The sequence below is a fragment of the Aphelocoma coerulescens genome, chromosome 4 (genome assembly GCF_041296385.1).
Source record: "Aphelocoma coerulescens isolate FSJ_1873_10779 chromosome 4, UR_Acoe_1.0, whole genome shotgun sequence".
Taxonomy (NCBI): Eukaryota; Metazoa; Chordata; class Aves; order Passeriformes; family Corvidae; genus Aphelocoma; species Aphelocoma coerulescens.
In genome coordinates, this window is record NC_091017.1 from 46,142,747 (window position 1) to 46,165,139 (window position 22,393).

Here is a 22,393-nt window from a genome sequence, read left to right on the forward strand (position 1 = left end):
AAATATACAGGTCTCCTCAGGATGTTTCAAGACTCGACAAAATAAATTTTCTTTTCCCGATGCTTGCCAATTATTATTCATATTGTAAAGACCTGAAAAATGTCTCAAAGAGAAATGGAGATGAAATCTTGACATTTTAGTAGTTCTCTCCACTTTAAATAATTCTTCCAGTAGGAACAATTATATAGCTAAAAAGTGTATAGCCAAAAAGTAAATTTCAACTTTTGTTTCCTACTATAATTGTTGTGGCCAACATTTGACACAAATTCTACAACAGGCATGGGAAACACAGGATACTCTGTGAAATTTTGGAGATTTGCTGGTAGGCGAGTGGGTTTTAAAAGGCCAAAGTTCTTTGATACCTGATTTAAAATACTCTTGAAATGATTCCTCAGGATAAAATGTCACTCAGCTTCCCTAAGTAATAGTTCATCCCGAATCATCGTTGCTCTTCTTTAAAGACAAATCAGCTAGCTCTTACTATGGGCAGGAGCAGTCCGAGCTGCCACCCGCGGGCGCGGTCGGGGCCCCTGGGCGGGAGGAGCCCCCGTGCCGCGGGCATCCCCGCGCGGGTCACGGCTCCGCCCGGGCGCGGAAGCGGCGGAGGCGCGGGGCGCTTTAAGGGAGACTCCGCCCCCCGCACGATCCCGCCCCCCGCCGCGCGGCAGGCCAATGGGAGTGCGCGCCAGGGGAAGGCGGGAGAATGCGAACCCCTGGCAGCGCCGCCGGCCGCGCCTTATAAGGGCAGGGCCTCGCGCATGCGCACTCCCGGCAGGGGCGGGGGCGCCGAGCGGGGGTTTTGCTCCGGCGGCGGCACCGCGGGAAGGGGTGCGCGACCCGCGGGACCCCGCGGAGGGGCAGCCGTACCCGCCCGGCCTGGCCTGGCCTGGCCTGGCCCGGCCCGGCCCGCGCTCACCGCCCCCCACGGTGCGGCCGCCCGAGGGCAAAGGGGCGGCGGCAGGAGGAGGAGAAGGAGGAGAAGAAGGAGAAGGGAGCGGGGCCGCCGCAGGGACCCCGCGCCCGGTGCGGGCGGCGCGGCGGCAGCGGCGGATGTGCTGCTGGCGCGGGGGGATGATGCTGGCGGGGCCACAGCTGGTGGCGGGGCCGGCGGCGCCGGGCGGGGAGCGGGCCCGGCTGCTCTCGCTCTACGTGCAAGACTACCTGGAGTGCGTGGAGTCGCTGCCGCTGGACATCCAGCGCAACGCCTCGCTGCTGCGGGAGATGGACACGCAGTGCCAAGGTGGGCGCCGCCGCGGGGCACGGGGCGGCGGGGAAAGAAGGGGTTAGGGGACGGCCTCCAACCCGCCGCACATGCGCCCGGCGCGGAGGAGCCGGGGCCGGGGTAAAACCCTGCTGGGGCCCCGGGGGGCTGAGCCTGCGGGGGCGCGGGGCTCCCGGCGTCCGGTCGGTCCCGGGGAAGGCCGCCCCGCCCCGGGGCCGCGCTGCCCGGCGCTAGGCCCCGGCTCGGCCGTGTGGGGCCGCTCCCGCTCCGCCCCGCCGGGCAGCCCCGCAGCCCGAACCGGCGGTGGCGCCGCGAGGATCGGCCTCCCAGCAGCTCCTCCCGCCGTGTGGGGCCGGGGGGGCGGCGTCCCGGCGGAGCCCGGCGGCCGTCCCACGGTAGACCGCACGGTGGGGGTGGGGATGCATAAAGCGCCAGCAGCGTTCTCTTGGGTCGTGGAGAGGGGCTGTGGAGCGGGAAGTTGCCCTAAACCTCATCCAGAGGCACGGCTCCTTCGGAAGGCGAGTTCAGTGCCGATTAAAGACCTTGCACCCCGCGGAGTTTGCGGAGCACATCAGTGCCCGGCAGCTGCTGGCCGGCCCCTGCCATGAGGCAGGAATTTGATCCTGTGGAGTCGGCACGGGAGCCGCATCTCCCTCCTTTGGCGTGGACAGGAGGGGACCATGGGGACCGTCAAGGCCTCTTAGACGTTGAAGGGCCGCCTCAGGAGTCAGCTGTTGTGAAGGGATTCTTTCAATTATCTTTCTAATTACCCGAGAAGATACATAAGAACAGGCTTTTGTAAGTTTCCTGGGATTTTAAAGTTTAAAGGACATAGACTTGCCTGCAGCATTTTGAATTCCTAGTCAAGGCTGGACTGCCTAGCAGACTCTTTACCTCCTGATCCATGGTGACTAGCCCGCACTCCTCAGCCTTTAATAGATTAAATATTTTATTTAGATTATACCTCCTCTATCTATTCATCCAGCTACTAATACAGTACTTGGCTGTAGAAGAACTTTGTTGCTAGTTTTAGTCAAAGCCTTCAACTGTTAAAAAAAAACCAAACAAAACCCTTCAAAATCCTAAAATGGCATACAAATATTTTAGACCCAAGTCTGAGAATGTAAAAGCAATGCCATATTATTTAATCTAATTTTAAAAGTAGTGATCGTCTGTGGAGGAGGGAAAAAGTCACTCTTGTGCTTAGAAAACAAATAGCTTTCGCTTTTATTAGGTCCACCAAACTTATTCAGATTATCTGTAGTGAACATTTGGCCCTGGTTTGGGTTGTAGTTTTTTGTTTGTTTGTTGGTTTTTGGTTTTGGTCCTGCCTCCATGCTGATATTGAGGAAATACAGGTTGAGTTACGGGACAGACAGTGTAGTGATTTTTATCGTACCTTAGAGGAAGTCTGGAACAGAACAAAATGCAGTTGGCTCCTGTTGTCATACAGGTATCAGAATTTATAGTAAAAAGCAGCTGTTCATGCTTAAGCTACTGTTCCAAGATGTCAGCAGGAAAAAAATCACTAGGAATGATGTTGAGATAACAAGCTTGAATCATTCCACAGCAGTGCAGACAAATTCTTTTAAAATGAAAGTGAGTGAACCAATACTGTGCCTAACACTGCATGAAGTTTCACTGTCAGTTCTTCTAATTATTTCCTTCCCTGTTTGGAATTTCTCTGTCCTTCATGTATAGATCTAATGTAACATTTGGCTTGGAAAATACTATTTTAAAATCCAGCAATATAGAACAGCAGAGTACAGACTAAGACTGATGTATAAGATATTTACTGATCTCATATTCAGGTTCATTAAGCTTGCTTCTAGAACTAAATTTAACTAAAGATTCACAGCAGCTCATGCAGTTATTTTGTGTGACTTGGAAGAGGGAAAGCTTGGAAGTCAAAATGTGAGCCACTCATTTACTAGTTGCTTAAAAATATCCTATGATGCACTAAAGAGAAGGTCACCTATTCTGAAAAGTTCAGCCCTGATTTAAAATGCAGCTTGCTGTAATTTGTTTTGGTAATAGGGAAAGCATTTTGAGGGGTGTAAGTTGATTTTCATTCTGATTGTAAATTTGCTATTATGTAACTTCAGTTGTCATACTCCTTTTATAACTATGTCTACTTGAAAATGTAATGCCAAACCTTGAGATGAATAAGAGTGGAAGGCAGAAGACCTGGATAAACTAATTCTGGAGTATCATATATCATGATATATGACAATTCTATGAGTTTCAGGATTCTTTGTGTGATAAAATAAGTTATTGCTTTGGTTTGTCAGCCAGGGTTTTGGAATTATTGTGGTAAGGACTCAGGAGAAATTCCTCCTGTTTCAGATGGAAAGAGCATCTGGATTATCCATGTCTCAAAAACTATACTCTTTCTTGTGATATCCTTTCTTTTTCCAATGGCTAAAATAAGCTTGCTCTTTCTCAGAACTTGAGAATTTTTTCTTGAAACAGATTGTGACCTTAAACACTGATTTGATGACCACATGCAACTAGAATGATATATTCAATGTAACCCACTAGGGTATAATATAATTAAGATTTGTACTATTTCTCATCATTTAGAAATAAATTTGTGTTTTCTTGAGCATGTTCCATCTTGTGTAATTAATTTTTATTATCATCTTCATTTTGTAGAAGCATTAAAAGAAATAGATGATGTCTATGAAAAATACAAGTCAGAAAATGATCCTGTTCAGAAGAAACGCTTGCAGCAGCATCTTCAGCGTGCATTAATCAACAGTCAGGAACTTGGAGATGAAAAAATTCAAATAGTTACTCAGATGCTAGAACTGGTAGAGAATAGAGCCCGTCAAATGGAAACACACTCTCAGTGTTTTCAAGATCTGTCTGAGAATGAAAAGCCTCTAGAAAAGGCCAAGATGGAGTCCTGCCAGCCAGAGAGATCCTCCCGTAGGCCTCGTCGCCAGCGAACCAGCGAAAGCCGCGATCTGTGCCACATAGCAAATGGTATTGACGACTGCGATGATCAGCCACCTAAAGAGAAAAGGTCGAAATCTTCCAAGAAGAAAAAACGCTCCAAAGCCAAGCAGGAGAGAGAGGTTTCACCTGTAGAATTTGCAATTGATCCCAATGAACCAACTTACTGCTTATGCAACCAAGTGTCTTATGGCGAAATGATAGGATGTGACAATGAACAGTGCCCTATTGAGTGGTTCCACTTTTCCTGTGTTGGACTCACATACAAACCAAAGGGGAAATGGTATTGCCCCAAGTGCAGAGGAGACAATGAGAAAACAATGGACAAATGTACTGACAAATCAAAAAAGGATAGGAGATCGAGGTAGTGAAAACAATTTGTTTTAAAGAGTTCCTCCTTTTATATTCAAATGTTTCATTTCCAGAGAACATTGTTTTAGGAAATGTATAAGACTATGCAATAATTTTTAATCTATAATATGAATGGAGTATTAAAAGCTGTTATACCTTCTGTGATCTTTAACTTTCTGCACTGAATAACCAAATAATAGAAACAGGGTGGCTTCAGACCTTTCACAGAAGACATTACAAGCAGATGGCGCTTGGTTTCAGCTTAACCCCGTTAGTATTTTAAAGAACCTTATGAATCCTGAAATGATGGTGGTGGGAAAGATACTGAAGAACTTCTTATGTTATGGTAAAAGGGGTTGAAAGGCCTCACATATCTGCTAGCATCTTAACAACTGAGTTTGTTCCTTATCCCAGGTTATATGTTTTCAGTTTTTGTGTTAACATCGCACATTTGGAGTTAGGGGTTTTGAATTCGGCTGTAACTGTAAAAGTCTTCCGCGCTATAAGCAGACCTCTTCAGTGACTTTCATGTGACCAGTATGTTATTGCAAGGAAGAAAATACCACTAACTTAAACTTTTTTTTTTTTTTTTTTTTTTTTTGCCAACATTAAACTCTTGTCTTTGTGACTGTACTTGGGAGTCAGTTTTTGGGTATGATATAATTAAGGTGTTTGCTCAATTTTTGATATTCTTAATAGGTTTTGTCAAGCATCCTGTTAAGGTCTTTATCATTTAACATGATCACTCTATAAGCCTTGAAGTGGTAGAAGGATCCCTTGAGAGGACAGGATGTTAACATTTCAGGGAACAGAAACTGGAAATGTGATGGAATCTTCATTATAATTGATCTGTAGATAGCTGAAACATGACCGGTATTCTCTGGGATGTGAACTTTGCCCTTCCTTAGGTAGTATTTGTGTGTGCATGTGGCCAAATCTGTGCTTAGGCACAGCACCACAGTTCTTGGACTTGGGCAACTATCTAAAAAGCCTGAAGGCAAAATCTTTCAGTAAAAGTTTGATAGATAATAAAACAAAATATAAGCATGCATGGCACAGAGCCAGTTGACAAATCCCAGCAGGTTTCTGACAGGCTATGTAAGCGTGTTGTCCTGAAGTATGCTGGTAGTATCTAAACACTACTTGGGTGGTAGTTAAAAGTGAGCTTCCTCACCCCCATGCCTTAAAGGAGGTGAAAAAAAGATGAAAACAGCTATTGCTGCTCCTTTGCAATGGGAGATGCCAATGGAGAAGTGAGTGGAGTACCAAAGCTCACTCCTAGGGTTCCTGCTCATCAGTGCTCTTGAGACTGGAGTTGTGGCAAGGCAGGCAGCAGCTCTGCGGGGCTGGGCGTGGGGCTTACCTGTAGGTGGGCTGCAAGTGCTCAGAAATCCCTGTAGGTCTCTGTCCCTTGCTGCTAAGGTTTTCCTTGACAGTACAGAGGGAGAAGTGACACCACCTCTGGCCAAGCCAGGTTGGAAAGCAGTTGTGCTGAGTTGAGAGCAGCCCAGAAGGCAGGCAGATGGGCAACAACAAGCTGAGACGGATGAATGCATCAGAACTCCTTCCTGCATCTCCGCTAGAGGGCCGTGCCGGCTGGGGCCGGAGGGTGGAATGTGCCGTGCGGGGCACAAAGCCTCGGTGCTGTCAGACCAGATGGCACAAACCAGTGCTCAGGATGCTCGGTATTACAAGGTAAGTAACATACCAAGCCTGTTTCCTCAGGTAGGATCTGATTCCTTAGCAGGGTTGAGCATTTGCAAGTGGCTAACGTGTGCTAGGAGAGCGTGAAGGCAGGGGTTTGAATTTTTGCTCTAAAATTGTAGGTTTATGAAGTGGAGTAGTGCCCCACTGGGGAAACCTGTACCGCAGTAAGTAAACGGCTCCTGCAGGAAACTCCTGTAAGGACTAAGGGCTCTGACCATCAGTAGGGTAGGAGAGAGAGTAAACCTTATCCCTACCTTGCTTTCCAGGCCTACTGGCTGATCTCAGGTTGCAAAAATAGTCTTGAGGGGCTGGATCATGGCTTTTGATGGAGCATGATCAGACCAGCTGTTGGAGATAAGTGGCAGTAAGTAAGTTGTCTTCTGAACATTTTACTCCTTTTTTTATTTGTTATGGCTTAAAGATTCTTAAATTTCCTTCTTGAGAAGAATGATTGGAAGCCTTGGGCTGAGTATTATATGAACATCTAATGTTTACCTAAAATGGACATGCTCCCTAATATTAAAAAACAAGCATTGCTTAAGTAAGCACTGAAAATGCAGAACAAAGTACAAGTGAAATTGTAGCTATTAATGTTACTGATTTATGTGGAAGAGTATTGCTTGAATTTGTACTGGATAAATCAAGAATACTTCTTTCAATGCAGAGAGGAAAGCTGGGAGCCTTATATAATTGTTCATCTGAAATAATTGCTGAAGTAGGAAGTGTATGTTGGGGTGTTACAGAAGGGAAATTTTAGATTTTGAAAGTGGTCCAGATAAATATCTGTAATGCAGGGATGCTTTCTTTCATGCTAATGGCCCTTCTAGTAGTGAATAGGAATTCTCAAGGCTTCCAGTGAAGAGAGTGTCAGAGAAATGGCACTTGCTTGGCTTAATACATGAAATTGCTCAAATACAGAAATAGTTCAGTTTATATTGCAGATTAGCAGCATACCTCAAATATACTGGGTGCTTCTACAATTATTTCTTTTAAATGCTCTAGATAATTTGTTGTTAAGATATACATGAGAAAAGATCTGATGTTATCTGGTATTTAGCCTGTCACCACTTTTTTTAACCAAACCTAAATTTTGTGGGTTTCTATCCGTTCCCATAGAAGATCAATGGTAATTGCTGAAGTTGCACATAAGATGCAATCTTATGTATGAAATCAGAAGGGTAAGTAGAGAATTCTTATGTAGCTTTTTAATGTTGAGTTACTTTTATTTCAGGGATGAACCTCACTAGTGAAATCAGAATGAAAAAATAAATGCTGTTTAATCAGTTCACCTTCAAGATATGTATTGAGTGTCATGAAGTTAAGTCTATCTTCTTGCAAAAAAAAAAATTTGGGCAACACACACTTTGGAATTTGATAGATGTCTATGTGACTACACAGTTAACTGCTTTCTCTTTTGAGATGCTGCATTCTAATTCAGCCTAGTAACATCTTGTTTTCTTGTAGCTTTTGAAAAATGGTGCACTTCTAAGTTCTTTCTTTTTGCCTTTCAGTTTTGAAGTAATGCGAGTTCATCAGCAGCAAAAGGTCCCCATAAGCTATTTAAAATATTGGAGCAAGAATGTTTCTTGATCACTGTCCTGTGGCTAGTTTTATTAATTTTGATGAAATAATTTAATCAAACCAAGCTTTAAAGCAAAATACAAATACACATAATAGAAAGCATACTGGTTTGAAAGTAAAATAAATAATTTAATACTTGCCATCTATATTGTAAGGCCATCTTGATATCTGCAGCACAATGATAATACTTCTGTATTTAAACTAGTTTCAACTGTATTTCCCTGCCAAGCTTTAACTAATCTATACATCCAGAAATGGTAATGTGATACTGACAGGTCTTGAAACTGGTACAGAATGGATGTAAGGGATGCCCCTTTCTTCCCTGATTTTATCTATGGATTTTGTTTTGGATATCCCTTTAGAGCTGAGGTGGGCCTTTATAAAGAAGATGGCATTTCCTAACTTTGAAGACTCTTCATTTAAAAGTCTCTAACTTCAGCTTTAAGGAAACGGCTACAATTTGTCTGAATTCATACTTAACGTGAGCTGTTTGGCCACACCAGCAGGTTAAGGGCTTGGGAGTTCTTTCTCCCTCTTATCTGCATATATATTTCTTTTATTAAGAGGTCTCATCTCCAGTAGCTCTGCAAATCTTTGATACTGATACCTCAGACTGAAAAATATACCGCAGGTCTTTGCATTTGATCCTCTGAAGTTGATGAGCAGGGCTTTCACTCAAACCCACAACTTTTTCTGTCCAATACTAGTTAGGTAAGACATTTTGCTGTTAGTGGTAGAAACAGATGTTAATATGCAAGTGTTCAAGTCCCACACCTACATATCCTAGAAGGGTAAGGATGTATTTTTTTTTTTTACTATTATCATGCCTCTTTTATAATACATGCCATGAAAGAATTGAAAGCAGTTTGAAATTCTCTCCTGTGACAATTTTCTGTCAATTTCTGACAATTACTCTTCAGTCTTTAGAACAGCTTGAGGATTATGCAGCTCCACTACAGCTAGCCAGTAAACAGTTGTGTTTAGTGACAATTGGGAAATTTTTCATTAAGCAAAGCTGTCATTTTCTTTTGAACCCAAATCTCAAGGTCAGGTTTAGATTATATCTGAATACTTTCTAATTTTTTGATTGGGATAGGTAAGAGTTCTAAAAGCTCATTTTGACAAATTCTGCATTTTTCCTCCTATGTCTGCATTCTTTTTGTTTACCTGGTATAAGGGCAAGTTCAGTTTTAAGTCAGCCAGTAATGGTTTAACTGCAAGTATTAGGCTGAACTGCATTTCTGTTCTGCTGCAGCTGTGTTCTAGCAGAGCATTACTGTCTAAAGCATGGACAGTTTTGTACTTCTCAGAGATGCACTTCATGCATTGTATGCTTCTGGGTTTTTTCCTTAAATATACATCAAGGAAGTTACAAGTAGCATAGACACAGATTCAAACTGTAAGTTCTGTTTCAAAGGCATGTTTTCCAGTGTAGAGATTAGTGCTTAGTGGGTGCATAGAAAAATAAAATCCTCCCTAAAGCTTTGCTTTTGTATACTTACAGAATGCCTCCCCTGAAAATGGAAAAACTGGTGAATGAATTTCAGTACAATGATTAGCTGTGCACATTAAGATTAGAAAAAAGTTATAGTTTATAGTTGAAGGAATAGAGGGGAACCAACTTGGGTACTTTTTGGGCTGAATGTAGTGTGATTTAAGAATCTGGAAAGGAAACTTTAATCTCCTGAGAAAGAGCAGAAAATAGAATGAATTCTAGAACCTTTGATTCTAAAGTTCAGCAGAAAAATTAGGATTAAATCCTGTCCCAATTTGAATAAAATTCTGTTGAGCAGGGTTCTACCCAGCATACTGATTTCCAGCTTCCTTTGACTAAAGCCTAAAAAAAGATTAAAGCTCCATGGCAACTACTATCTTAACTCCTGACAGCCATAGTATAAATTACATCTTGGAAAAACCTAATACTGAAAAGTTTTATTTAGGTCACCAGTCAGGCTAGGAAATGGAAGACTTGTAGATGCCACCCCAAACTTCATTTTGTCCCTTTATGGTATCAGTGAGGCAGAGATTTTTGTGGGAGGCAAATTGCATGCATATGCAGTATGAATTTAAAAATCTGACAAGCTTTTGGTGTGTAAACTTGTTTCATACTTCTGGGAGAAAGACTGCAATTTACTTGTGACTGTAACCTTCCAGTAAGGAATACAGCAAGGTTCAACTGGGAGAGAACAGCCCAGATAAGGACAATGTGAGGTTGTCACAATAGTTGCATTTTCTGGCAGTGGAGGAACAGTACTGGGTTGGGGTTTTTCGGGTTTTGGGGGTTTTTTGTTTGCTTGGTTGTTCTTGGGTTTTTGTTTGGGTTTTTTTGTATGTTCTGTTTACAGTTTGAGATTTTTTTTGGTTGGTTTGGGGGTTTTGTGTGCATGTTTTGGTTGGTTTTTTCTTGTTAGTTTGTTTTTAATGGAGAGGGGAGGGAAATTGATGGAGGTTGTGAATTCATTTGCCCACAGGTGTTCCAGTTGTGCTACAGAAGCAGAGTCTCAGACTTGTATGGAGATACTGCTTTCTTGTTGTTTGAGGTTGACAATGCATAGGTTATCAGTAGTGGGAATGAATATAAATGGACATTAAAAGTCTAGAGTAAACAGAACCTGTGGTAAACAACAACAATGCAAGCCCTCAAATTTCTATTTGCATGAAGACTATCTGGTACTGCTATTTACTTAGTTCCGTTTTCTTGTTCTTTGACTACTTTTGACCCTATCCTCTTTGGACTATGTGCTTTTCCGGCCCTGAAGAATGCCTTTAATTGTCTGAGGAATGCTTTATTAGATCCATTAAAATAGCCTGGATAGCCCGGTGGCTGACACAGGGAGGAACTGGTAACCTGGATCCTCGATCCTGTCCTGCAGTGCAGGGAAAAAGCAGGGCAGAGGGGGTGGTTTGCATACTCCCTAGCCTGTCAGCTGCTGCTGGGCAGACAGGATTATTCCACGGCTCTTTTTGACCTCATCAAATAGCAAAGTTCAAGTCCTCAATATTCTATTTAAAAGGAAAAAACCACCCATCATTTCTCAAATAAAATGAAGATAATATCAAAATTAGATATGTACTAGATATGTACTACTTCCATTCAAAAATGTACCAGAGTTGCAGCCCACTGCATTCCTACATTATTGCCTATTTAGAAATTTTGCACTGAAAATGTTTAACGCTAACATGCCATCTATTACTGGAGAAAGATGAGAAAGAAGCAGTGCCATTACAAGGATTGCTTTTGCCTTTTCGTCCAGCAGCTGGAGTTTGATGATCACAGTATAATGTACTTCTTCATAAACTGGATAAATGGTATGCTGATGTTCAAATGGATCCCAAGCTTTTATCCTGTGAACAAATAACAAGAACATACTCAAATACAGATAGGTAGTAAAGTCTGTAAGAAAAAACTAAATACGTTTTTTTTTTCCCAAGGGTGTAATATTGAGATAACAAACAATTGTCAGTTGAACACAGTGAGTTGTTTAAGTTAACCAGTAGGGCTGGGACACAGGAGATAATGTCACAACTACATTGTTGTACATTGGGAGGGCTTTAAAATATGGTAAAGGATTTTGTATTTCTGAGTATCAGATCATCAGAATTTCTGCACTGGTGAAGAAGTATTTGTATTAATTTCATAAAACTTGGAAATGTTGAATAATAGATGAAGTCATATGGAAACAGACAATGGAGATTTTTCTAAATAAAAATACATATTTTGGCTATAATTTTCAGTGCGGTAACCTGCAATCTAATGATAGTATGCACCAGCACGGCAAATTCATCTACATTATGATTACATTTTATGTAGCAATAGAAGGTAAGAATAATTTTGAGTCTTTCTCCTCTTACACAATTAAAATATTTGTAGTAATCTGTAAAGGTACTTCTGGATGATTTTATATAAAGAACATGCAATAGAATTAGTGATTATCAGACCAGAGCTATTCTAGAGTCGACTTCAGAAGATCTACTTCCCCCTTCCCAAAGCTCTGCCAGACCAGGTAAGTTAACAGAGAATGTGTTCACTCTTACACTGTGCAACTTTTGGCCCTGCTCACTGTGGGGAGGGTCCTTAATGCATTAGCTGATGAAGCTTTACAGCCACAAGACTTGTCTTCCTGTAAACATGCTCTGCACTTTTGAAATCTGCTTAAGGATAAAAGATGATGCTTTCTTGAAAAGTGACATTTTAAGTATGTAAACTTTTCTTTAGAAAAATCCCAGATGTTTTGTCAAATGCTTGTGGCTGTTGCCACAGAGACAAAATTGGTTGGGGGAAGCAGGTCAGACATAAGTCTCATATTTAATAAAAGTTTTTTTGCTTACAATCCTCTGTCTTGTATTTAGTGATTTGTCATCTGTACTTGATGGCATGAGGTGCAATAGCAGAGAAGAAAGCATCCACAGATTTCAAAGGCTTTGCTTTGTGAAGTGCACCAGAGTAGCTGGACAGCAGCTTCAGTAACCACCAACTGTAAAAGGCTGTTGAAACTTATGAGAATTAAATTAATGGAAAAGAAATTTAAAACTTACTTGTAATAATTCAAATCTTGCAGATTCCTCAAAGAGGAATGTCCTGACAGTAACCAGAAACATTCCTGCATCAATTCTGTTGCTGGATGAAGGATTGAAAAAAAAAAATCTGGTATTTTTGGAACACAGCTTTGAGACAGAAGTTTATTCAAAAAACTCAGTAGGAAAAAGTTGTTAGTGAGTTAAGGTCATGTTAGTATGCTTGCCACTTGGTGTAAGGCTCCTCCTTGAGCTTTACAGCCGTAGTAAATCTGCATATAAAGGTATATAAAATGTGCCCAGAATATAATTCTAGTTTTCCTTTTTACTAAACGAGGCACAGATTTTAAATGGAACTACCTGATGAATATAAAAATTACATTCTTCCATTCAATTCTTTATAGCTGAAGCTAAGTTCCTTAGGCTGACTGTGCTTTCAAACACCTTTTATTTTCCCACTTACGTAAACTGATACTATTTTCTAAGAGCTTGTGCCTTTTCACTCTGCCTATTTCTCCAAAGGTGGTGTGCAGGCATGCTCTTCAGCAGGTGCTTTATCTCCTATAAATCTCCTATATATCTCCTATAGCCTGTAACAGATAAGATTGAGGTGAAATTTTAAATCATTGCCTTAGCAAAATACGGAATCTGCATGCACACAGAAGGTTCTGTCTCTGTCCAGACTGGCTCTGTTTAAAAAAACTTAAAAGCCATGAATGCATAATGATGTTGAAAGTGGCTTTTTTGCCTTGAATAGCAAAAATGAGGGAAGACACTGGCTGCAAGCTCCTGAACTGAAGCCAGGCACGCAAATACTGAATAATGGAGAGTTAAGTTCATTCCTGTAAGATATTGCACGTGTTTTCAGCAAAACGGCCAAGTTTCTACTGAAGGCTTGGTTGCATCAACCAAAAAAACTAACTAAGGTATCCTAATTGAAGTCTTACTTAAAGCTCTAAAACATGGCTGACAGAATCCATTAGGTATCTGGGTCAGTCCATGGGAAGTATCTGAAGCAGTAACTGTGGTATTGCTATTTCTGCCATGCTTTTGAATCATGTAGGCAGATATTTAATGGAATGTTACGAGTTTCAGTTGAAAGTGGTGCTGATATAAACAACTCCATTAAAATAGACTGCATAATAGTTTTGTCATAGTTTTATTTCAGTGTAATATTTCAAGCAGTTCTCTGTTTAAACCTTAAATAAGACCCATTAGAGATCACCATGTGAGCTGTTAGGTTTGGCAAGATCATGAGGTGATTGACTGGTCTTCCAATAGCTCTAAATAAATGTCATGCATTACTTCTCTCGGTTGTCTCTCATTACTACTGTTCATGCCTTAAAAATGTTAAATTTCTTCTAAGTCTTATTTTGATATGGATATAGACACTGGAATCATGTCACCTTCTACTGGAATCCCACTGGATAGCTGGGGATGGCTGGCTGCATTTATCACTAAACTTCACTAGATCCCTTTATTTTGTTTGATGCTTGTACCTTCTTCTGTCCAGGGTCTCCCTGTATTCTTCGTGTCACTGTGATTAGATTTTTAGTCCAGAGTGGAATGATCATCATCTACTTCAGCTGGGAAAAGAGGGTGTCATTCACAAACAGTCATACCTAAAACCAGAGTGCCATGTAAAGAGAGCACTGCTTACCAAAGATGATACAAAGCAAAGCCTAATTTCAAGCAAATCATGCAACTCCTTATCAGTGAGAGCTCAACATTCCTGCTCATTTCCAGTTTAGAAGATGAGAACGTATAAGTAGAAACCAATAGATTTGTGTCATTCCTTGAAGTAGCAAAAACCTTGGCAAGATGACTGACCATGGTTTTATCACAATGAAAGGATGCAAATGAGTGGACAAAAATGACATGGGAGTCATTTTGTTTAAAAAGATAAGTTTAAGTAATTTTTACAAACATTATAGATCCTTGACCTATCAGCAGAAGCACAAAATCTGTTAACTAATTCTTTGCATTTCAGAAAGTTACCTTATCAGCACTAGCCAGCTTACTCATTTTTCCTTTCTGACCAAGTGACATGGTAGAAGAATTTGATGGTTCTGGAGTGTACCATTCATTTAAGAAAAAGAGGAACATATTCAGGAGTTTACCCATTTTCCATCATGACTCCAAACCCAGTTCTCCTGGTGTTATATGTAATTGTCAAGTAGTACAAATCTGGCTCATTTTTCAGTAATTTTTAAACTTAAAATTTAGAAAAAATAGTAATTTTAAATGTCTTTCAGATAAACATCTAATATTAATTTGATACTAGTCTTAAAGAAGAGCACTTCAATGACTGTTTAATATAGTACAATAATCAATGATAAAACCCCCTAGGATGTGAAGAGATTATGATCAACATGTTGCTAATTTTGTGCCACAGCAAAAAAACCCCACAAATACCCACCAAATCTCGTGAGATGAATAAATAGGAAATCTGTTTTCAGACACTGAGTAATTATATGCTATTTCATTTCGGAAACCACACTTACAGGTGGAGGGAGTTCAAACAAACAAGACAGAGGTGTAGAAGACAATGACTTCTAATGATAGAACTGAGACTAGAAATGAGAGGACTGAGGTCAGGAATCCTCAGTCATGTGAAAGTTTGCTTTCAAGAGGAAAGGGATAATCCTGTCTAAGTGAAAAGGACAATAATTAATGTCCCTTGGATGGACCACTGGAAGTTTAAATAAGACACTAGGGAGAAAACAAAACAAAAAGATGAGCTGTCCAACCAAAGTGACAGTGAAGCACTGGAATATATTACTTTGGAAAGTAAAGATCTCCAGTGACAAAGATGCTACAAGGCAGGCTAGACAATTATGTTGACATCAGTTTAATTGTGACTGATCCTGCTCTTGGGTAAGGGAAATGGATTGGATCAGGAGTTCTTGAGCTGTGAGAAGACAGTGACATATCCTTGGAGGCCCAGGTAAAGCTCCAGGAGAATTTAATCTGGTATTTCTCCTTCTTCTGACCTTTTCCCTTAGAAGTTTCCTCTGAAAATCACTTGAAGAATGTTGTACTTAGTCAACAGGACAGGAAGGGAGCAGAGCCATCAGATCCTCCCTACCTAGGGGTGCATTTTGAGCATTGCCAGTGGCCAGCTGGGGGACACTTGTTCCACGTTCATTGCATTCCCTCAGCAAAAGTGAGCTGAACTGTGGTGAAGGTTATGCTACCCCACCAGCAGAAAGTCTACAGGGAAGGCTGACCTTTCCCCTTCTAGTGAAATTCAGGTCCCCTACTGAGGAGCATTTAGAGGCACAGGATGTGAGGAATGGTGTAATTTCCCAGGGCATCAAAACTTGGATCAGGGAGAGGAAGTTTCTATTGATACCTGGCAATTCAGGCAGTGGCTGCAGAACACAACTACCCAGGGACAAGAATCTAGCTATTGTACAGAAGTAACACCTACTTGCTGGACAGAAAATAGGGGTGCTTGTATATATGAAGGACCTATCCCATTACAGTAGAAAGATAGGCCCAATAATAAAAAAATTCAGTACCATTGAAATAAATGACCTCCTAAAAAGGATTTTCAGCTCTGCTTTCTACTTGCTGCACATAATTAATAAATTAATAACAAAATAATTATATTCTCCACAGTCAGACAAAATTTGATGTTCAGATATCTTAAACAGCAAACCTGGATACTTTGCTTTGGTTTCAACCTATTCAAGAAACACTGGAATAACATTTCACAATATTTTCTTTGGTAAGTGTTAATTTTTGGTGGAGGTGAAATGGGTTGAACCTGGGTTGATGGAGAGTCTTTTAGACTAATGACGCTCCTCACAATTTAGATGTTTAAACCATGCAGAAAGGTGGGAATTCCCTTTCATTCCAGCTCACCTGCCGGATGGTGGGGCGGCCTCCGAGCCTCTGGGCCCCGCCAGGCCGGGGCCCCTGCCCCCTTCCCCTTTTCCCAACGCTGCGGCACAGACCCTGGGTCGCTGGGAGGGGGAGCTGTCCCAGAGCCGCAGGCAGCTATAACCAGCCATGGACTGCCACACAGCTAAACCCATCCGGCGGAGCTTCCTGGGACTGGCGAGTCCTTCTCCTCTCCATGCAGAGCCAGCGGAGCCAACGGGAGCCGGCGTAGCCTCCTGTCTGCAGCCAGCACACTTCGTGCTGAAGAGGACACCCCGCAGCCAGCAGCACAGAGGGAGCGAGGCTTTCTCCACCGTAAAGCCTGAACAAGGATACTCTTCAACATGGCGGCCTCAGAGCCAGAGAGAAAGTGAGTCCCGTCAGACGGAGCTGAGCATGGCGATGGGAGAAAAGAGAGCGGTGCCGCGATTCTCGTGCGTAGCTTAAAAACCTTCTTGCATGAGGTGGTAAGAAACTGTAATATCACAAACTGTTTGTCTCTTTAATCCATTTGAAGTACATGGGGGGATGGAGAATTCATGTGTGGCTTGTGAAGATTGTGAAGAGTGCCCATGCCAGGCTATATAGAAGCAGTGAGAGGCTTTTAGAGACTTGTGGCAAAGAAAGCCTTTGTGTGCAGGCCAAAATAACTCATCTTAAAAAGATTAATAACCCCATGTGATAGCCTATGTTTGGCAGTGTGAAAGAACTGCGAGATTTTCATGGAAGAGATGTTTTACACCACAGCATATTGTTTCTTTCCAGGTGGGTCTGCTGTTGGTGGCAGTTTGGGAACCACATGAAGCAAAAGAAAACCCTTTTTTCCTTAAGCATAAGAAAGAGACTTTTTAAGAACTACAACACTGACTTAAACTCCAAGTTCTGTTATCCTTAGTGCGAGTTGGGTAAAAGGAGGGAAGTGCTGGAAGAGACGGGAGGTTTGCTTTAATTTCTTGTTATTTCTTTTCACTTTTAATTCTGTTAGTAATAAACCCTTTCTTTGTACTGCAACTGTTTAAGTTTGAACCTGTTTTGCCTCGCAGCTCCCTAGTTTTCCTCAATATTTTCTTATTTTCCCCTTATGAAAATAACAGATTTCGTATGCTTGACACTTAGCTGCATCAAACCACAACAGGAAGGAACTGGCAAAATGAGAATATGAATTTTTAGCAACTTATTCAGATAACATAGTATGTAAACCTCACTGTGCTAATAATTTCTGAGTAGTTTCATGCAAATGTTCACCATCCAAATTCTTTTTATAAATACAGCAGTTGCTTTCCAACATGAAAAGTGCATTCAAACTTAGAAAAAGTAATACTTTGCATTCCAGTTTCTAAGTTTCGTGGTATGATACAATGGATTTTCTCTTCTTCAGTATATCAGGGAAGCACCAGATAGGGGCCATTGTAAGTCAAGACAGTAGTGTTAGAAAGAGGATAGATGTGCTGGTTTCAAGAAGGCAGAGTTGGCACAAGGCTTGCACACTGAACTCAGAGACATGGTGCACGTGGTATGAACCCACTGTGACCTTCGGAGAGGCAGATCATGTGGCAAGTCAGTCACAAGCTCAGAAACTTTTATACAGATTTATCTGCGCTTTTCTTTTTCATCTCACATCTAATTAAAAATATGTATCCTTTTCTCAATCTTAGCATATATACTTACATAATTAGTTAAGTAGCATTGGTGGTGGTCAGTGAACCTTAATACCAAATAAATCTTTAGGCATAAATCCTTTCATATGGCCATATAAATTTTCTGTATATGTGCACAAATGCACTTGTAATAATTTCTCCAGCTGATCTGTCTGTTGACTGAATTCAGTGATGGCTGAGAAAGATCAAAATGAATCATGTCAAATGAACAGAGGGCTGACAATACCTACAGCAGGTCAGATAAAATGTTCACAATAAAGCCAAACAGAGCTCACCAGTGATATATGCAGGTGGCAGCAAGTAGCAAAGATTATTAATAAACTTAGCACAGTTGTGAAAAAAAGAAAATCTGCTTAAAACAAAATGAAACTGTACAATTCTTATTACAATTTAAAACTTGACCTTTAGGAAGAAAAACAATAGATTTCCTGATTTGAAATCTAATCATCGGTGTAAATTAAGCAATTAAGAAGTGGTCTTAATTATGGTTATGACCCCAGAACACTTACCTATTTTAGACCTTCCTGATATCAAACCACAAAGGAAACTATAGAGTGAAATCAATACAGAAATAAGTGGCATAACAATTAAAAAAGGAATACAAAGTTGGATAAAATAGCTTCTCAGATTTCTAACAGTTGTTACATAACATATCCATCAGTAAGCAGAACAGTATTTTGTGAGCTGAGAGAAACTGTATAAACTCGATCCATTAGGGTATTGTTTCACACCTTTTCATCTTCACTAAGCAGGAAGGATGCACGATTTACCTAATACATCATCACTACAAATGTAAGGCTTCTGGAAAACCTGCTTCCTTCTCATCTTTTGTACATTGTAAGCACATGGTGGCAAACTGCACCTAAAGTAACTACTGTGCACAGCAGTGGGAGATTAAGTCAAAACTTGCTGTCTGTAACTCCAGACTTCAAGAGGTGAATGGAATTAGTGAGGAAAATTGTCCATATGTTTACCTCCCATTAATCCAGGACTGCCTTGTCAGTGAAGACAACTTATGGATGACAGATGGAAAAAAAAGACTGGAAAATATCAAATTAGACTGATGTCTAGAGAGACAGCAATGCTACTGAAATAGTATTTAAGTGAGGTCAGTCAAAATCCCTCCTTCCTGCTTCTCAGGCAGCCTGAGTCACTAATTCTTGCAGTTGAAGGAATATAATAATTGTACATCAGTCTGGTCTTCATCTCTTTGATCTCCCTGCTTCAAGACAAGGACAGTTTCACCTTAGGAGAGGTTACAATGACCTCAGTTATTCCAGTAATTCATATTTCAGTGTAAATCCATGGCCTGGACAGCAGATGTTTCAGCTTCAGCTCTGCAGTGTTACAGAAGTTAAAATTGTCACTTGTCTCTCTTTTGCTCATTATCCTTTTGGGTGGAGCCTGCTGGTACAGCTCCCTGGTGGCCTTTGACTGAAGATGGCCTGCCAGAATAGGTTGCTCAGGCATTTTCTTTGTATTGCAGCTCAGCCAGCTCTTTCCAAATCCAGCCTCTAAATTCCCAATGACAAAAAGGTCCCTGGCAAAACATCAGGATTCTTTGATATCACATGAACCATGTTCTGGGAACAGCACCAAAAGATCTTATCCAAACATTTCTCACAGACCTCACAAACACTAGGGAAAACAAACTCACTGCAACAGGCACAGGGAAGAATGAGTTGCATCTTTCTGCTCCAGTGAGGTCTTTATTACTATTAGAGGGTTTTATCTCCAGAAAGAGACTTCTTTCGTCTCCCTCCATTTCTGGAAAAGGGGGCCTTACCTCATATTTCAGGTCCCATAGCAGCTTTGAAGCTAAGAAGTAAAGCTGACCTTATCCAGACTTAAAGTTTCCAGTCAGTTTGACAATACACCATAAAGAACTGCTTATTTTCAGATTTGAGCTTTGTTTAGAGACTTCCATGAGTATCTGATGGATTTTAAGAGAATGCCCTTTATGCTAACAGCTATCGTGACTCAAGAAAATAGAATTAAGATGGTTGACTGAACAATCATTCTAATTAAAAGTATTTAGCAGTTAGTTGTATGAAGAATGAACATATGGTTTGCTCTATGTATAAAACTTTGTGGATGATGCAGTCAGTGCCAGAGACAAACTCTTCCCTATTCTCAGAGAGGCCAAGCAGTAGCCCTCCCTCAAGAATCCTGTACTCTTTACTTTGGCAAGGAACAGTGTAATGACCTGATTGCTTCTTCACATACTTTTTCAAAAGGTCGTAAGTTAACAAAGCCTAATAAAAACATACTTTAAAAATGCCTTGCCTGCTTTGTGCAATTAATTACCTTAGTACATGTGTTGTTTAATTAGGTTTTATAGAAGTGTAAAAAAAAAAATCCATAAGCATGCACATCTCCCAAATTTACTTTCTGAGTAAATTTGTGATTAGTAGCTGAAAAATGAGTGTTAGAGAATCTGGAAGAGAGGCAAATCCCTTGTTTGTAAAGACAAGGACTTTTGTATCCCTCATCAGCACAATTTCAAACCTTTGTACCTTTTCCATTCTAACAGCATTCTGATTTTCCTGTGTTTAACACTGCAGCCACCACAGCAATGAGATTCCTACATACAACATCTCCAAGACAAAAAAACTCCAAAACATCCACAATTTATGACTAGCAATTATTCTGCCTACAGTGGTTGTCACCATTGTGTTTTAAAGTGTAAAGTGGCTTGGTTTATGAATCTTCTGAACAACTCCATGCCAGTGATCTGCGATTCCCCAGCACAGATATATATGTATCCAGTTGCAACCCAGGGCTGAAATCCTGACCTCACTGAAACCAGTGGGAATCAGGAGTTACTTTTGGAGTTCTGAGCTTTCCTAATTTAAAAAAAAAATGGATTTTTTGGACTATAATTTGGCTGAGACATGGCCTAAAAAATGTCTCCACATCAAGGAGTTGCAAGGATGAGTCCTTTGGCTAATGCTGTATGTTCAACTTGCTTTTAAGGAGATGATTCCAGCAATGCTCAGCATTGTGTTTCTTTATCTAAGTTCTGAATCCAGCCCTTTGTGGTGTGTGAGTAGGCAAGGCAATTCAGGCACAAATTACAAAAAGTAGTACCTTTTATGTGTCCTTTTTGGCAAAACCACCTTTCAAAGGTGTCAGTCATGTTTTCAAAGGCAACATCATGCTTTTCATGTTGTCTTGTCAGCTACCTGCCCTAATCTGAAAGGAAGGCAATGTTTGAACATCAAATAACTGTGTATTTTGAACTTGCCTGGAACAATTAGGTATGGCCACAATTTCTCAAATTCCATTTGTGTTTTTTGCCTGGTTATTGGTCTTTGCAGCCAAGTTCCTTTTGAAGGTAGTCTCTCCACCACAAAAAGCTAAACAAAGAAGTTCAGGAGAAACACCTACCTATTTGAGGTTAAACTGAAAAAAACCCCACAAAAACTTTTGTAGCACAGGAGTACAATATTCTGCATTTCCAAGTGTCTGTGGTTGTTCTACTGGGACTACCTTGCAAGTTTGTTTAACAGTCTGCCTGAAATTTGCTGTCCACCATTTTGGTAAGTACACAAAGGCCACGTACACCGATGTTTGCAGTGGTGAACATTTCACTCTCTAGGTGAAAGACAGGGTGCTGATCACTACGGCTACAGCCTGATGTAATTGGCTTCCAGAGAAAGTAGATTTTAGCAAAACTTTCTCCTTCAACTGTCTTACCACAACACCTGTGTTCAGAAGGAATGTTTCCAGGTATCTTTTCCTGAGCCAAGCTGCACAGGACATTTTTTTAAATATGCCATGGTTTGAGTTTAATGCCATCAAATGCATGTGTTAATCTCTTATTATTTATAGGAAGATCGAAAGTGTATATTCAATTATAGATCTTTGATATTAGTATTCAGTTTACTGGTAAACAGCTGAGGTAGAAAGAAAAGCTTGAATTCAGCACTGAAAGTCATACCTTGGTTTCCAGAATGTGGAGATTTTTAGGATTAGAATACATTTCAGGGATAAGGATCAATCATAACATTTGGAACTTAATTCAAATTATCTTAAAATTCCACCAAAAATCCACATTAAATTTGGTTTACATCTCTTGTATTCTCACAAGCATGAATACACTTATTCACAACTTAAGCCCATCTCCTTTGTCACATGATTTATTCCACAGCATTCAGGTCACTTGGTATTAATTTTATTAAGCAAATAGCATGCTGGTTTTCATTGAAACCTTGTTACAGATGTTTATGTGAAATGGTAGGAAATGAAATAATGTACCATAGTAAAGTAGAAGAGATTATTGAAATAGAATAGGGAACAACAATAGCAATAGTTTGAAATTTCCATTTGCATGATCCTTTCAGAAATTAATAAAATCCAAAGAGATATTCTCCTTTATTAAGAAATGGCAACAGCAATGAAACCACTCACCTCCAAGGTGAACTGAAAGTGACTTGGCCATATGCCTGTGGTCTTCACATTCCAGAGTATTATCTCAGTACTCTCTGCAACATGGATTAATGCCATGAGA

At 40.8% G+C, this 22,393-nt stretch overlaps 2 protein-coding genes across 2 annotated transcripts in view; one reads left to right on the forward strand and one right to left on the reverse strand.

Annotated features, from left to right (window-relative positions):
* Positions 1–672: 672 nt before the first annotated feature.
* Positions 673–5,164, forward strand: ING2 (inhibitor of growth family member 2). Its single transcript, XM_069013833.1, has 2 exons — positions 673–1,240; positions 3,878–5,164. The coding sequence occupies exons 1-2, from the start codon at positions 673–675 to the stop codon at positions 4,546–4,548; spliced, it is 1,239 nt and encodes a 412-aa protein (XP_068869934.1). The 3' UTR covers positions 4,549–5,164.
* Positions 5,165–11,125: 5,961 nt separating this feature from the next.
* The window catches only part of RWDD4 (RWD domain containing 4), a 35,357-nt gene continuing 24,089 nt past the window's right edge, over positions 11,126–22,393 (reverse strand). Inside the window, exon 7 of the mRNA XM_069013838.1 lies at positions 11,126–11,164. Within this exon, the coding sequence (XP_068869939.1) occupies positions 11,141–11,164 (24 nt within the window). The 3' untranslated portion in view covers positions 11,126–11,140. The remainder of the gene's footprint in view (positions 11,165–22,393) is intronic.

Coding starts and splice junctions, on each gene's coding strand:
- ING2 (XM_069013833.1), top strand. CDS start 673: ATGGGAGTGCGCGCCAGGGGAAGGCGGGAGAATGCGAACCCCTGGCAG. Junction 1,241..3,877: donor GATGGACACGCAGTGCCAAG/GTGGGCGCCGCC, acceptor TTCATTTTGTAG/AAGCATTAAAAGAAATAGAT.